The following is an 18382-nucleotide window of genomic DNA, read 5'->3' on the forward strand; positions in this document are numbered from 1 at the left end:
CTACTTTATACTTCTCCTTGACTACAGGGGAATATTGTGCTTTTACTCCACTACATGTATTTGACTGTTATTTGCAGGTTGATTACAGCTGCCTCTCAAGTGGGTATGGAATATTTGAAACTGTTTTCAATGCAACATGTTTATTTAAGTATTATGGAATCAGGTTTCATTTTTCACAATTGTACTACACACATCGGCCTCACTGTTCATGTTTGAATATAAACTTTTTTTTTAAAACAAGTTAAGCTGAAATATGTTAACTGTATTTTTTTTTGTTTGTTTTTTTTTAAGTGTGTGTGTGTGTGTGTGTGTGTGTGTATATATATGTATGGATGTTCGCTTGCTTGCTTGCTCGCTCACTCACTCAACTATAGAAAGACAGAGCTTTTATATGATCGGACATTTTGCAGATTAAACATTTGATTCTGCATATTGTGTAAGTTTATTTTTGATCCAGTACATTTTCCTGATAATACTCGTTTTTACTATGATTTTGAATGCAGGACTTTAACTTGAAATGAAGTATTTTATAAGTTTTAACATTGCTTCTATGACTTTGGTAAAAGGTTCTAAGTACTTCAGCTACTGTATTTAAACCCCAACTACCAGGAGGTGCATTAAAAAAAGTAGGCCTACTGAAACAACAAATATTTAGAAAAAACACACAAAGCCGCAAAATCATGTCATAATTAAACATTAGAAACGAGCAACTTGGTTTCAAAGTAACTAAAGGCTAGTTTTAAATAATCCAACAGAGGTTTTGTATTTATTGTGACAGCTTTTTTTTCCCCAATCAAAAGGAATGATTTTCCTGTTTCCATAGAAACCGTGAACAGAGAGGCAAAGCTGATTAACTAACAAATAACACTGAGATTTGTCTCAATGTTTCAAATAAACTGGGTTATCAAAATGAATGATTTAGCATCAGCATATTTGGATCCTCATTGTGAGCATGTTAGCACTACGGCACAGAGCTGCTAGCTAACCATTATCTTATTAAACAGTAGACAATATTGTATAATATACGTATAACTCACAGCAGTGCTTTTTTATCTGTGTTTCCTCTTCACATTAGTTGTAATGGTTAACCTTTCTTCACAGCTGAGCAGTCATTTTGGGCATAAAATTTACTTTCTTCTGGCTGATTTCTTCTTCAGGAAGTATCTTGTCTTAATGGGCAACTCTTCATGCATGAATGCTTTAACACACCCACCTACTACTTTGAAAAAAGACAGACAGACTCAGTACATCCTCCAACATGGGCTTTATTAGGTTCAGTGTCATTTAAAACTTTACAGTAGCATTCAAGACGTACAGACCTCTGGATATGGTTGCAATCTTTTGTTCTGTACTCTTTATGACCAACAAGAATGAATCAGAAACCTACATTTTTGAAAATATCCTTGTCAAGTGGCAGTCCAATAATCCTAAAGAAATCACAAATGACAATGCAAAAACGGAGTTTAAGGCCATTTGAAGGGGCGCAATTATGCTTTTTACACCAAATATAAATAATGTTTAAAAGCCATCAGTTCTGTTTTTCTTAAATATGTTACTACGCTAACAAACTATTCTAATCAGTTTAAATAACTAGCATATATATATATATAGGGTCGTGCCAATGCTGTCAAACTTCCTTAATTTGTGCCTCCAACAACATTTTGCCACACAGAAATTCACATGCATGCACACACACACACACACACACACACACACACGCACACACGCACACACACACGTGTAGGAAGGGAACTTGTTTCAGTGAGGGCCAGGGCAGCGAAGAAAAGCCTGCGAGCAGCTTCTTGGTGGGGCGCTAGAAAAATATATATACTGTACTGGAATGTATGAGAGCAGACCTTGGCTGATAAGATGCTCGGGACTCAAGCATTTAGAGGATGAGACTCATCAGTAGTCTATGCCGTTCTTTTCATTTGGTGAACTGTTTGTTCCAAGGATAACAATCAGGACTTTAGAAAGAGAAATCCATGTATGTAAATGTTTGTATGAGGATGAAAAGGAGCATCGATGAAAAGAGATGAGCCCTGCTTTAAAGATGACCCTGGCTACATAGTGATGAATGTTTCACGTGTAAATCCAGATTGTGTTTTTTTGTTTGTTTGTTTTACAGTCCCTTCCTTTAATGTTTCCTCTTGTGCTGAACTTTCTTTGATGAGAAAATGGCACCTGCCCGTCCTGCACCAGAGTTGTGTTGTGCTTTATTGTGCTGCAAACACACATGAATACAACCGAGGAAATGTTGTTGTTAGCTGTACACAGTATTTAGAATAGGATCAACATTAAAGCGCTGGAAACAGGGAAGAGTACCCCCCCCCCCCCCCCCAACCCCCAAACCGTCCCTCCCTTCCCAGTAAATTAATCGAGCTGCCAGTTGTTGGTGCGTGAAACTCCTCCGACTTCAACCTTTAAATTAAAGATGGAAAGATGTTTAGAAACAAAGACAAGTCTCCTTCTCCCTGTCTCTTGTGGACTACATGTGACTGGCAGGTGTGTACGTTGCAAGCGTGCGTGCATGCCGAGGTGTGTTTGTGTGGAGCAGCAGGTGGGCCAGCTGTAACTGACACACGTGACTAGGCGTGGTGACAGCCAAGGGGGCCGCAGAGGAAGAGGTGGAGCTGTGTGGAGAGGGAAGGAGAAGGAGAGACGGATGGAGATTTGACAGATTTGAGGTGTCTGGGGAGGACGGAGGAGGAGAGGCGTGAGTGTGAAAGCAATGCATGGATAATTTGGAGTGAGTGTGTGTGAGATAAGCTATGAAGGTTTGGGTGTCTAGTTTCACGGTCCTACAGCCAATGACAGTTGCTGATTCGCTTAAGACGGTAAACAGACACATAATGACACCTTTCTAATCAAATCTAACTCAAATCACATTCGATGCAGAACTGCACTGCCTCCTCAAAGACAGCAGCTTCATCTGTTTGCTACATAAATCTTCAAAAGGCAATGATGTTCACTCTATGTTCACATTACTGTGTCACTGACAAATGTAAATTTGGATGATTATTGAATTAGTAGTCTGATCATTGTTGCACATGATTAAGATTTTATTGCAAATCAATCACAACGGCTTTGTTTTAACCCACCTATTGAGCAGTAATAATAAACTATGCCTGAAACTAAAGTCACAGTTTCCTAGCATCCAAAGTGAAGTCTTCAAATGTCTTATTTTGTCCGACCAAAAAACCAAAACCCAAATATATAATTAAAAATTATATGACACAGGTGAAAATGGTATTTGTCGTATTTGCTTGTATATTACTCGATTCTCAAAAGTGTTGCCGTTGACTTATCAATGAATTAACTGATTGATCGCTCTATAACAATAAATTGTTTGTAACACACTATAATGTAGTTATAAACCAATATGAGGATATTTCAGGTGTATATTAATGTATTTTTTCCAACAGTTAGAAATTATAACTTAGCATCTATAAATTAAGTATGAGCCAATAATGAATGAACAATATAATACTGGCTGGATCATTAAATCACATATATTGAAATGTTAGTGTATATGCTATATCAGCTGAAGTAGTTATATATTAAGTCAACCTGACATAAAGCATTTATTTAATATATTTCTTAACTAAGCCTTTATTATGATTTATATTTTTCTATTCATTTGTGTACAAATGCATCTTCTTCACTGTCCATGATAACTGAACTCTGCTTGCTGATGAAGGCCATGAGATGCCTGGAGTGAAGAATTTAACATTCCTGTGGTCAACAATCAGCCTTCACGCTCACCACGTCTTCATTAAACCTGCCTGTGTGAACAGTTAATAGATGTATGATATCACAATTTAAGGGTTTGTTCATGTGTGTAACTATCCATCATGAAATACGATTAAAACGGTGTTATCTTGTCAATCATTTATTAACGGTTATACACCAGTTAATGCTGGTGCTTAATAGGAGAACAGAACTTTTGACCAATACATTAATAAACACTTACAAATTATTAAATGATACCTGCTTTCAACCACATTATAGTGTGTTATAAACCAACCACCATCTACTGCTTATAAACGATTAAGGGGGGGTTAAAATAAAGTGTTAACTTAACACCTAGGGTTAAAAAGGATCTTTCATGCTGTTGCTGTGATCGGTGCCGCTCTATCTATTGTGTGTGTTGCTACAGTATTTGCTGCATTCCTCAGCTACTGTGTAGTAAACATGGAGGGTCTGAGCCATGGCGCCCTGCTTGTATGAACTGCAGTTACTCTGATTCTGAGAAGTTGCCACACACGGTGGTCTGGCACTCAACGGGCTGACTAAACACAAACAGGATCAAACCAAGGCCAAGTATGACCATAAAGCACACATCAGCGGCAGCAGTGGGGTTTTAATGGTTCACAAATCGAAAACAAAAATGCACCAACACACACACAAACAAGCACAGGAGTTTGTTTTCCATTAGGCTTTTAGCTTAAGACCCCCATGTTTTGTTAACTAAAATCAGTTTGACTCCTTTTTCATTTACCATTCATACAAATCAAATAAGTATGTAGAAAAGGGAAAGACAAAACCATCGGCCTGTGGAGTCATGGAAAAATAATATACTGTATGTGTTGGCAATCAGGATGGCTGGCAGGACATAGGAACTACAGAAGCTGTGTAGGGGCAGGTGCTACATCCTCCCCTGCTTTCACTCTCCATATGGCACATACAAAGCTATTGTAGAGCTGTCTGTGGGGACGAGCAACAAAACAAGATGAGACACGTCGAGCGCGTCCAGTCCCAACGACACACAGACATCAGGCCGGTTTGCGTTAATTGTGAAGACTTGAATCAGTTTGAGCTTCTCAGAAAAATGGGAAACCAAAATTTGTTAAAGCTAATACATACAAACATAAAGAAAGAAAAATAATACAGGAACCAGCGGAGAAAGAACAGAAGGAACGACTGGTTCAGTGAGTGAAAGAATAACGTCTGTCACTGTACAACTACACATTTCTCACCAGCATGGAACAAGGTGAACACATGAATACGAGGAACTCTTCCTTTTTTGTTTTTCTCTCAAAAGTTCAACAACACGTGTGGATTCGTAGTCCACTCTGGGCGATGTGGGGTGGGCTGGGAGTAAACTTCAACAGCAGTTCTGACGAGACAAACGGGACCTTCATTATAACTTCGTGGTGTGTAGGTTGAGGGGCAGTGAATGAGGCAGGTGGAGGTGGTCAATAAGGGACGGTTGTCAGGAGAGTTGTCGTGCGTCTTCCTTCACAGGCGTTTTTGGACGATCATTGAGCCCACCACGAACCCGGTCGCCAGGGTAATCCCCGCCAGCAGCCACTTCTTGAAACTCTCCTGAGACCTCCTGCCTTCTGCCGCCGCGTCCTGCCCGAAGATTTCAGCAAAGCGCTCCTGAAAAAAAAAAAAAAAAAAAAGAGAGAGAGAGAGAATACAGGAAAGAAAAGGGTTAACACCGTGGTATTTGCTGCTGACTGATTACAATCTGAAAAAAACCCACATGTATGCAGACTTCCCAAAAACCCCTATTCAAAGAAAACCCCACATGCAGGTTAAGAGTCAGGTAGAATCCCTTCTGTAAAAGTCACTAGGGCTCAATAAAAGCAGACAGCATCAGATCCACCCACAGCTGGGTCTCCAAATGACTGTAGACAGAACCCACACAGTCATATGTGGAAATTTCCATCTACCGCAGCTATATTACAGATAAGGCGACCTCACAACTAGCAAAAAGCCCCAAAAGCCACCTGCATCCATGCTGTGCACAGTAACAACAAGATAAACAAATTCAGCGTCAGGACTGGTCACTGCAAATCTTGCTTAAGTTTTTTTTTCCACCAAGTCATCCCCTCCCCTCTCCGGCATCCCATCAGTTCTGCAGCAGATCCCTGCAGAACCGTTGTGGTCGACATTCTTTTCCACCGTCCTCGGCTTGCCAAGCCTACATCGCCGCCCACTGAAATCATTTCCTGGAAATGAGCTGCAGACCGTGCAGTTTTAATCTCTGGCCACAGGGAGGCACCAGTCAGGCTCAAATGTCATATGCAAACACAAGGTGGATCAGCTGAGCTGGACATGGCCCACTGAGTCACCACTGATGATGCTCATGTTGTCCACGCTTTAAAAAACGGTCTGTGCTTCACCTCAGTAAACATGATTTGTGAGGCTAATGCTCCTTCTTGAGAGCAAATCATGAGCTTTTAATCCAAACAAATGTGGAAAATGTCTAATTCAGATGTCTGATTCTTAGTCAGAGGTGGATTCGACAGGCAGGACAGAAGGTCTTTCATACGAAGGGGGAGCGGGGGGGGGGGGGGGGGGTGTTCCTGGAAACACTACTAAGAAAGGAGACAGGAAGAAGAGAGTGACAGGACAGAAAAGTAACCGGTGTAACAGAAATGATGCAATGGGGAGGGGTGTTGCTGGGAACACAGTAATAAAGTAGATGATATTATTGTGGCATTAATCATGGAGTTACGGGGGCCTGGGGGCCTGGGGCCTGTTTCAGAAAGCCAAATTAACAATGTCTGAACCTAACCCTGAACTCTGAGCAGATTAACACCAAGATGGGAAACTCCTCACCCTGAGTTAACCACGTGCATTCAGCGCCAATGATATAATTCACCATTGCAACAAGTAGGCTAAATAAAGGGCAGTTTAGTCCAGCAGAGACAGAAATATTAATGTGAGCATGTGCATGATATACATCTTTAAAACAACACACTGAAGACGAGAAATCTGACTTTATATAGTTTTGTAAAAGTACGTCCCGCGTTGTACGTGCCATGGTCACAATAAAAACAAACCCCCCTACTCAAAGGGATCCGTATCAAGATTGTTTGTTTGTGTTATGATTAAAACAAATAACTATAAGCTGCTCATGTTTTTAAAACTCCCAAATATCGATACAAATCCAAAAAGCCAGCATGCGGCCGATAAACAAGAAACTGCCACTCAGCTACATTTACTGCACTTTCCCAAATTCTTTTTAGCAGCATCACAGTCATGCTCACTGGGTATGTTCAAGGTTCATTCACTTAATCTCCAATATGAGATATCTATGACTGAGGAATGTTCCATCAGTGTAACCAATCACACCATGAAAAAACACGAGATTGTTATTCATTGATCGGTGTGGCTGGGTGTATAAAGCTTCACACTGAGTCATTTCTTCTTCAAACAAGGATTATTACAGTCATTTGCAATAAATATATCAGTACAGGGGACATTCTGGCGACCTGACAAGCGCAAAAAAGAAGGGTAATGCATACATTTCATTCTGAGCTGACGGTGAATCCCCAATGTCTAATATTTGAATGTGAGGGAAGAGAGCAATGGCTCATAAGCATGGTACCGGTAGTAAAGACGGTCATCTGGGAATTATCTAATATCTGGGATTTTAACTGTTCTCTCCCAACGTGAATCTCTGCAAATTGAGCTTACGTTTTTTAATGAAACAACATGTCCTTAAAGCCCTAAGGATGGGCTTTCTGGAACTGAAAACCCTGCACTGAGGGACACCCAGGGTTTACAAACTCAAGTTTTTACTTAAGCCACTTTCTGGAACAGACCCCCAGATGGACAACAGAGTGAAAAAAGATCAAAAAGTAAAAGGGGGGCTCACGGGCACAAATCAGAGGTGGTTCACAGAGAGAAAGGGCTGCAGAGACGTAGAGGAATGAGGAGGCGTGCCGCGTTTCAATCCTGAGTCATTCCAGAAGTTTGAAGTCATTCTGATTTCTGTTTGACAACAAAGCTGCGGAGTCTAGTTTCTTTTACGCCCCCGTGTATCTTGCCGTCTGATGTGGTGACATCGCCGGCAGCGGACCACTTCAAATACAGACTAAAACCTGAACAATGAAACTGACTGGTACTCAGGAAACATAACAACAATGAGACTACATAGTTACAGGGTGACTTCTAATTAATATGTAATGCTGGTGTGTTTGTTTTACACTCTGATGGCTGTTGCAATATAATGCAGAATTGGGGCTTCTGAGGAAACCAATCTTGGCTTTGCGGTTACTATTTCTAAGAACGTGCAGGGTGTGAACATGGTGGTTGAAGATAACTGGAGAGATGGTGTGACGATGACCTGACATCTGTTGCGTGTGCTATCAGAATTGACTGGCAGGTCAATGTATGTGTCATCAAAACAGTACATACTGTACTACTGTATATTGGCAGGATTTACATATGTCTGTGTTTTTTATTTTAAGAGCCCCTTTTCACACTGAAGGTACGTCTAGTAATGTACATTTTTTGTTATCGTCAGCATATCCAATGAAAAGCCAAAATAAACAACAACAATCATAATAAATTTAATTAGTAACGCACTTTATATTTAAGCAAATCCCAGAGTGCTTTAATAAAGTGCAACTGGCTTTCAGGGATGAAGAAAGTATAAAAATTGAGCCTAATAATAAGCACCTTGTGTGTCACAGCCTTATATATTATCTTCCTCTGGGCTATAGCGCTTCATTGTTGTCCAGAAACTATTAAGAACACTGTGGTGAGATGTTCCTTCATTACCATGAACACGGGCACTGTAGTTTACATACACCGTCCTGCAGCTGGAAATAGCATCCAGCAAAAACCACAGTGCCAAGCCGTTTTTGGAAATAAGAACGGATTAGTTGGGACCAGTTTTTAGTAGGAACCAGGAAGCATGAGGCCACAGAAAAGTACGGACAGATGGACTGTGCTACAAATAAGAAAAATGAATAGTAATGGAAGGCTTTATAGAGTGCAAGCTTAGTTATTTTAAACTGATCAATTCCCCAGAAAACAAAACGATGAAATACAGTACACAAAAGATTAAACAAAACATATAGGCACAAAATAACTTGCTAATAAAAAGAAATACACCTACGTGTTTGAGGCTACAGCTCAGATTTCATTGTGTGTTTCATTGTTTTAAAGCTGATCGGGTAAATAATACAACAAAGCCACTTGAAGCTTCTTCTGGCTGCTGTTCGTTGGTTTCAAAATTCAAAAGTTCATCACAAGGTTTTCGTTTTGAATAGAATATAAATAGCCATAAATGCAACCAAAACTGAAAGAAACAGAAGCACTAACCATATTTGTTCACTGACAAAGTTTTGTTGAGACCACTGCCTAAAGCACTGCTCTTTGGATCCGAAGGGGAGTTTCTGGGCTTTAAGGGGGCGAGGCTGGTAGCTCCTTTCATTCACGATTTAGAAGATAGATAGATGACGATATACTTTATTTAATCCCGCGAGGGGAAACTCGATGTTTTCACTCCGTTATTATGTTAGTATTTTTACACACACATGCACAAACAGTACCCACAGCAACACACGGAGAGATGTCAGAGTGAGGGGGCTGCCACTCGGTGTGGCACCCCGAGCAGTTGGGGGTTCAGGGCCTTGCTCAAGGCCTCCTTCGGCAGTGCCCAGGAGGTGAACTGGCACCTCTCCAGCTACCAGTCCACACTCCGCAATTCTGGTCCGAGCTGGATTCAAACCTGCGACCCTCCGGTTCCCTGCCTAGTCCTTTCGGACTGAACTACTGCCTCCCATTTAGCTCTACACAAAACTTCTACTGTAGAAAAACCGTGAACAGACATTCTAGAGAAGCTTTTAAACTTGTGCGTCGAGTCTATGGTCCCAGTCAATGAGTAGGAATTTGTAAATATGTAACTGAGTGCAACATAGAAGAAGGTTTGAAAGATTTACTGGAGGCCCCTCTGCCTCTCATACAAGGTTGATTCAAGGGGAGAGACGGCGAGAATTTCACCTTCAACCCATGTTACTCCTCGTCTCTTACTCCCTGGAACAGTGCGGCCTTACATACCTCGGATCCACCCTACCAAGGCCTTGTTAGTGACTCTTTACTTTACTGTCTGCTTGTGAGGAAGCTGCCAAGAAAGAGTAAATATTTGTCTTAAACCTCACCTTGACTTCCTACAGGCCTTGATACGGCACAGGAACATTTTCAGAAAAGATAAACTTCTGACACACATGGGAACATGGTCGTTAACACGTGATTCAAGGTGTGCCAAAACACACCTAAAAGAATGGGCTGAAATATGTGTTGGTGGTGACGGAGCTTCATTACTATGAAGCAGTTGGAACTCGCCACAAAAAATGATGTGTACATGATTGTACAGTACATAATGAGGCCTTTTTAGTCTTTCTTGATAAAAAAGGCAAGGTCACCGCCCACCTCTTCCTATGAAATCTTTCCGAACAATGTAAGGAATGTGGGTGTAGAAAACAAACTGCAGCACTTGGTAGCGGTGACAAACACCTTTGACAGACATGTCAAGACATGTTATTGGTCAGTGGGCAGGAATTATATTGAGACTCATTGTGAATTGATTATGTGGTAGTGCCATGGGATGCAAAGGAAAGCTCCTCAAATGCCGTAGAAAGGTTAACACTACTTGTTGCATATATTTATATCCATACTCATGTCTTAAGCCCCCGACATACTTGCTTTTTAACAATGCGTAGTCGAAGACATGCCTTGAAGACAGGCGGAACGCTCATGTGCTGAATTGCATCTTATGGACATGTAGCGTTAATTTCTGTTGACGTGCACAACCTACAGTCCAAAGGCAACGCAGGATACACGAACGCGTAGTTAAAAGCAAGTAAGTCTGGGGATTATAAATATAAAATGGTATAGTAGCTTAAATGATTAATTATTAACTGAAGTTTCAGTTTTAAATTACTATATCAAAGACCAAGACAAACAAACAGGCTACTGAACAAAATAGGGTGGTTAAAGCAACCTCTAGCAGACAAATGTGTTTATTAGGGGATAAATCTCTCATGTCACCTGGGCTCACGGAATCATTTTGGGCTGGCAGACGGGTTTTAGTGCAGCAGCCAGGCTCATTTGATGTAATTGGAAGATCCCACATATACCAGAGGGGAAATAAAGGCTTAAATAAAGCTGATGATATTCTATATTTTTGTTATGCTCAACAAAATCACATAAATCAAAACCCACAATGTGTTTCCCAACTTCCCTAGCCTCGCAACCAAAGCCCACTGTTCTGTTCTGTCCTTCTAACAAAGTAAATCAGGTCATGGATATATACACAATCATTTTAACAAGGCTTTCTAAAAAAGCTGGGCACTCTTGTGTTTTGCAAACATTATTCACACAGTAAGAAATAGTGCATTTAATGGGGACTATTTTCAACAGCGGATGAATCCACATTTGGTGCTCTAGTGAGTATTTCTGGCAGCACGGTGTGTGTTAGTTAAATTAATCTACAGTGTGTGTGCTCATAGTGATGAAGCAAAATGTCATCCAATGCAGCAGTGAGGCTCGCTGATGGTTTGATTTTCCCATGTTTTAATGGGATTTGCTGACCATAACAAAAACAGAATATCACCAGTCTTATCCTTGAAACTTGTGACAGACACTGCTTTAAAGTGAAAATAATGTCCAAAGCAGGGCTGCTTTTCTTACATACAATAAGGTTGCAACATCTTAGAGGGAAAGGAGCATTTTAACGATCATTAGTGAAATAGAAAAATGCGCCAGGTTTGTTCTACTTGACCTTTATGTTCACATTATTCTTATTTATGTTTAATATAGCTTTCTTTTTTGTCTGCTTTGAAGTCAAGCGGTGTAGATGATCTTTACATTTATCTCTCTCTCCCTCTCTCTCTCTCACACAAATTGCACACCTCTGGAGCAACTAGGGGTTAAGTGTCTTGCTCATGGTGTCTCACAATAGATTCAAACCCAGGTCTCTCACACCAAAGGCATGCGTCTTATCCACTGCGCCATCACCGTCCCACTCTGGCTTTGATCTATGTATCCAGAGACAGGACCTTTATGCACTCTTTTGAAAAGTTGGTCACAGGTTAATAACACGAGACGCCATACACAAACAGACAAACACACACCACACTCATGCTCAAGTCTCTGAGCTTTGCCCTCAACATCATCAGTTCTGCTTGTGCTTCTTTGTTCCACATTCTGGTGCATGTAATTCAAAATATAATTTAAATAATAAAGAAAGTTACGGTTCTGAGCTGTTATTTCATTACCTCTCTGCCTATAAACTTCATTTCCTCACTTGGAATCAGTTTCAGTATACCATCAACAGAACGCCTGAGAGAGTCCTGTTTAATTTATTTTTTTTACCAGCATTACCAGTCAGCTCACTATGCACATGTCAAGGCAGCATTGTTGGGTTGATCTGCTCAATCTCCTCTAGTCCCACCTGGCAGGTAAACCCAGTCTTTATCTACTTTCCCTTTCACACGGTCACGCCTTTATTTCTTTATTTCTGCTCCCAGAGGAAATCCGGTGCTAGGCAGCGGCCTGCAGAGCGCTTTCAGGCCTTGTCTGTTTTTTTCTGCTTTTCTATGTCTTTAACTTTCTCTTTCTTCGTTAGCCGGGGAGAAGAGAAAAAAAAGGATGAGTGAGGGATTAGCTCATGAAAGCAAAAGGTTGGATGTAAGAGAGAAACAGTGAAGGGGCACCGGGAACGAGATTCTGCAGTTGGTTACCACGGCTACCGGAAAGCTGCAGATTGGCGAGTGAGACGTATGAGTGTGTGTCTGGGCCTGTGGGTCCATCTCTGTGGCTGACAAATGACCCAATACTACATGTGGAGAAAGGAGCCTTTTAACGATCATTAGCAGCAGCTTCCCATTCATCAGCTCCGACTGGTCGGTTGCTCCCGTGTTGCACCATAACAAGCTGCAACACTCAAATACCCTGATTGTGAAACCTCCTGACCACAACACAGACACACACGCACCAGACGTTGATTAACACCTCGCATCCTTTTCCTTTACGGCAAAATGGGGCTGGAGATAAATTGAAATTCAATAACTTCCAGACACTTTGAAAAAGCACACGGCGTTAACGTTAGCAATCGTATGTGCAACCGTGATGTCAAGCTGAATACTGATGTGAGCAGATAATGGAAAACCTGTTTGTCTCTGTAAGCATTTCAGGAAATTAAAAATGGCCAAAAGTTGACACCACAAAAACTATTTTCAGTGATAATCAGTCAGTAGCTGACTATTTTACATTTTGCATTCTCGGTTGTTTTTCCTCACATTAAGGTTCTGCCTTGTGACATGGTAGGTGACCGATTAGCATTATCCATAAAAGTCTGACTGCGTGGGTCTTTTCTTTGCCATAAAAATAGCTACCGCTATCAATATGTATAAATCTAAATAATGCAAATTACACAATTGTTGTTACAAGTGTGGGTATGCCATTTGTCATTTTAAAAGGTAGTTCCGGGAACGGTGGCTTGCGTTCGCTCCTGATATTTCAAGGCAGGATTTGTTTTTTTCCGTGCATAGCATAACCAACTGTTTATATATATATAAAAAAAAGACTAAGTGAATTTAAGGTGTAGACAAAAATGTAGAAAGTTACTGAAATAAGATGTTTGTTACGACTTTGCTGGCTGTTAATCTTATTAGAACTGAAGTTTATATACAGCATATCTACAGATGTGGGACAAATGAAAAGAATACCCAGCATGAAGTTTCTCAGTATGGAGACGGGCCCCCATGAGCCTCCAGAACAGCTTCGGTGCTCCTGGCCAAGTCTGTGAAACTCTATTGGAGGGATGAACACCATTCCTCCACAAGATATCCCCTCATTTGTATATACACAACCTTTATTTAAGCAGGTAGTTGTACTGAGATCCAGTAAGACCTGAGAACAGCAGATAGAAAGAAAGAAACATAGCCAGATATAACAAAAGGACATACAGCACCAGAGACCGTCACAGACATCACTAAATACATCTGAAGTTTAAAGTTGCAGACTGCCTTGTGAAGTTCTGATATTTATCACTTGTTTAAAGCTCAGCTGTACATGTAAGCACAACTCTCCTGAACCCCAGGGCAGCCCGGTAGCTCACCCAGGTAGATTGTGAGAGTTCGTCTGTCTCTGTGTGCAATATCTGATCTAGACAGTTCGCTTTCAACAGACAAGGACCGCTTTCTAGCAACCCGCAGAGCACATGATGTTCAGGCCACAAGTGCTGGCTCGAGGCTGGTTGGGGATGGTGGTGTGATAACACTGTGCTGACACTAGAAAAGAAGGTCTCATTCACAAGCAGAAATGAATCCAGAGGGTTGTGGAGAGTTCTCTTCTGTGATAGGAAGCTGACAAAGGCTCTTCCCCTTGGTTTCACACGTGCAAAATTCCCTCTGAATAGCAATGACTTGACAAAAACTATCTAGATCAACCAGCTTTGAACCAGTCCCATCCAGAGAGAGGGGACAAATGAGCAGAGGGGGTAAAGTGGAAAGTTACTGGAACTGTAGAAAGTCATACTCTGTGGGGGTGGGGGCAGGGAGGGGGCACAACTGGGCAACGTGGGAAAGAGACAAACAAATCAATAGCATTTTTCTATGATAACAAAGATGTAGAAAAGGGTTTTAAAAACTATTTAAGTTGGGAATCCCCAGTTCTGTTACACCAAACCGAAAACCTGTGACTCTCCAAACTACCATGACCATATTTTGAATTCCATATGCCTGTGTTATGAATGGCATATCTGTATATCTGTGTGAGTGAATGAGTCACGACGAAGGCCACATCCGCACAGTCAATGAACAGCCAGAAAGGATTTCAAGGAAAGGGTCTGTGCTTTCCGTTTCTTTTCCTGACTTCATCTAAGGCAAACTAACTAGTAGCAACTGACAACTTTTTACTATAGACAAAACATCAAGTCCATTTCCACGCCTTTGAGAGGCTGACGACAGTATTACAGAAAAGCAGTTCTTAAGAATTCTCTCCCTTTGTTCAACCCTTGTGAGTGATGGCGTTGTTACACTGATTCACAGAAACTTTCACAATACCCTAAATGATATGGATTAGAAACCCAAAATTGAAAAGGCAAAAAGGATCTGAACACATGGGGTGAGATAGGAAAAGAGGATCATAGTTCAAGGGTTCACAAAAAGCCATTCAACCAAAGAGAGTCACAAGGAGAAGAAGCTGGCTCTTTAAAACACTTACAAATGTCATGTGTCCCAACTGTAACTGAGCAACACTTTATGCAAGTTGCAACACTTGGGATGTGTGCACGCGAACACCTCATGGTCTTGCGCTCACACGCACGCACGTACCCTGCGGTGTCCTTGGGCCTAGATTACAGCGTGGAACACAACACGTCATGTGTTTTTGTTTACTTACTGTTGGAGCCATGTGACTGGTGAAATACTGTTTAGAAAGCGACACAGAAAGGTGTCATGATGTTCTGGCTGGTGAAACAAGATGATGTCATATATGAAGAGAGTGCGTATCAAGTTCCGAGTTCAGTGAGTCAGTGTGAAATGTGTGCCCTCTGCCTTACATTGTGAGAAACAGTCCATGACCGGATCACAGGATTATAGTGACTTGGCAAGATGAAAAGAAACAGCAGCTTAATTTCCAAGGTTCAGATAAACCACTGGAGGAAAAACAGCCTCACTGTAAAAACTTGAATGTTATACTGAGAGATAAATTAAATCATATCGTCCACACTTTAAACACTAACAATCATATTAATGGCCTTCCTAAAGAGTAAACATTTGAATGCTTTTTTTTGTATATAATGTTCCCACATTTCACAGTGGTTGTCAGACTGAAAACCAAGCATTTAACTCTCTGTAGGTCTTTGCAATCAAATTGTGCCATGGCATCTATCTGGACAAAGAAACCAGTTCTAAAGCTTTGAATGTCCACTGGAGCACAGTCCATTATTGTGAAAAGGATGATGTTTGCACCAAGTCTCTTTATAAAGCTAGACGTCTGGCCAAACTGAGGTAAGAGGCAAGAAGAGGCTTCGGTCTGGGTGATAACCAGGAACCAAGCGGCCACTATGACAGAGCTTCCAAACTACTCTGTAGAGTGGCCTTTGTGATAAGGTGAACAGACTCCCTTCTGAATGAAAAGCATGTGACCGCACCCTTGGTGTTTACCTGAAAGCCACTTAAAGGACTTTGACAGCAGGATGAATTATTCTCTGGTCTGATGAGACAAAAAATAGGAACGGTGAAACATGCCATTCCTGATCAAGCCGCATCACAGGAAGTTGGGATTAGGAGACTGGTCAGAATGAATGGAGAAGTCCTTCAAGAAAACCTGCTTCAGATATACGACTTCAGACTAGGAAGAATGCTCACCGCCAGCATGACCTGAGGAGAGACCTGAAGATGGCGATTTACAGACACTCCCCATCCAGTCTGACGGAGCTTCAGATAACCTGCCTTGAAGAATGGGATCAACTGCCAGAGGCATAAAGCTTCTTCAACAAGTAACTGAATAAAGGCTTTGTCATTATTGGATGAACAACCAGTGTTGCTGGAACCACAAGGCTTTCAGACAGAAAACAGCATACGTTTTTTTTTTTTCTTTACTGGCGCCTCCTGCATTTGCAACCCCACTATCTCAACACAGTGGTCTCATTGAAATGAATGAGCGGGCCCCTTTTTACGCAGTGCTTATGTCAGTCTCAACACAGCCTAAGTTTGGTTTAGTATCATAATAAAAAAATAATGATCTCACAGTTCAAACGCAGCATAACCCCATAATCCTTATCTTTATCAAGACCATCATCACCATCATATGATTACAGTTACTGTATTCATTATTATCGTATTCATTCTAGTAATGGTTTCAATTTTTATAGCACGAAATTTGTGTCCAGTAAGAGAGAAAAAAACAAAAAGGCCAACAATCTGATTCCCTGTTCCTCCTTCCTTATCAATGTTCTCATCATTTCCACGAGTTCCATGTCTTCCTGCTCCTCCTCAAGCCCTTCCGCCCCTTTTCATCACAATTGCAAAGGCATTTTCAGGAGTCAGGCCCGGCTGGCAAAGAGCCTGTATGACCGGGAAAGGTAGGAATTACTGTAGAGCTAAGCACTGAGCAGAGAAATCCACAGCACAGTAAGATCTTACAACTCAGGCATTTAGCTGATGCCCCCTAACAAGTAGGGTAAGTCATGGTTTCCAGATTCTACTTCAGCAAGGGACAAGAACAGATGCTTGATAATGCTACGAAGGTCAAAGTCAAAGCAAAATACAAGGAAAATGGGAATCAAGTACAATCCAAAAAAGACTGACTGCTTAAGCTAACAGCCAAAAAGATGAAAATGCAGCCTCTTGGAAAGGAAAATATGAAAAATACATATCGTACTTGCTGATGCCTGAAGAAGAGTGCATCCATTCGAATCGTATTTCTCAAAATGTGCATGTTTATTTAAAATTTAAGCATTTGCTCGAATAAATGGGGTTCTTTCTGCTCTGGTAGGGGTTCCCCTCGACTTATTTTTCTGACAGGCAGCAGCTCTTCACACAAAAGGACCCAACTGTCACTGCTTTGAAACAAATTTAGGGTCAAGTGGGAGACTTTGAAAGAAAGTTGTGTGATAATAATCATTATTATAATGGAAATCAACCTTTCTTCGTTCTTCTTCTGCATGACACTGGATGCATGAAATCTGGAGTTCAGCCAGAAAGCACGACTTCCAAAAACTGCTTCACTTAGTCCCAGGCAAACAAAGATGAAAGTAACCTGCACGACACGTTTGCGTCTACTAGCACTCGAGCTTCACACCCCTTTTGACTTCATGTTCTTGGCTAGATCACCGCCACCTTAAGCACGAGATCAATGCTGGCGTTGCGGGGGTACAACAGATCTGGTTTAAACTGTAATGAATGATTTCCAAGCAGTAGAAGGGAAGCGAGAAAAATGAGGAAATTTAATTATTAACCCTCCCCTCAGTGGTGATATTTCCTGGTGTCTGTGCCAGGATCAGTGCGTTTGTATGTACTCTTTCATTTCTTTTTGGACCTTGGAGCTGGCTCTGTGTGTGTCCATGTGTCAGTGAGTGAGTGTGTGTGTGCACGTGTTGAGCCGGCGGTGAGACCATGAATTAAAGAGGAGATTAATGAGTCAGGACATGGAGGCTCAGACTCCAATCTGTTCACTGCCCCGCTCAGGGGGCGGTCTTTCTCCACAAAACCCCATTCTGTCAGCAAACACACACACACACATATATGTACACCACTGTGGCACAGCAGGACGGCCAAGGACTCAGGACTGTGTGCGTACGTCTGGTAGAGAGAGCCAACATTTAGGGAAGTGTAAAGACAGAGAAGTCAAGACTTGAGAGAGGTAGCTGAAGAAAAGAAGACAGGGATTCTCTCTGACTGGATATCTCCCGCAGTATAACTCTCCACCCTGTAGGCCATCACCGCACCCACCTCACCATGACCCTGAGACCTGCCATCTGTTTAGGAAAACAGTGAAACTGAGTAAGAATGAAAACCAGAAATTCAAGCAGGGACTGACACAAAATAAGAGAAAAATGAGACGAACCTAGAACAAAAGAACCAGGGTGAAGCAAGCTGCAGGGAGGAACAAAGCCTGTTGAGAA

At 41.5% G+C, this 18382-nt stretch overlaps 1 protein-coding gene across 5 annotated transcripts in view; it reads right to left on the reverse strand.

Annotated features, from left to right (window-relative positions):
• Nucleotides 1-1249: 1249 nt before the first annotated feature.
• The window catches only part of bcl2l1 (BCL2 like 1), a 31166-nt gene continuing 14033 nt past the window's right edge, over nt 1250-18382 (reverse strand). For all 5 annotated transcript variants that reach the window (XM_038723144.1, XM_038723147.1, XM_038723146.1 and 2 more), the window contains one exon: nt 1250-5385. In XM_038723144.1, coding sequence (XP_038579072.1) covers nt 5242-5385 — 144 coding nt within the window. In that variant the 3' untranslated portion in view covers nt 1250-5241. The remainder of the gene's footprint in view (nt 5386-18382) is intronic.

Source organism: Micropterus salmoides, unplaced genomic scaffold (genome assembly GCF_014851395.1).
Source record: "Micropterus salmoides isolate LMB-PRFRI ecotype aquatic unplaced genomic scaffold, ASM1485139v1 Ms_hic_scaffold_16, whole genome shotgun sequence".
NCBI classification, from domain to species: domain Eukaryota; kingdom Metazoa; phylum Chordata; class Actinopteri; order Centrarchiformes; family Centrarchidae; genus Micropterus; species Micropterus salmoides.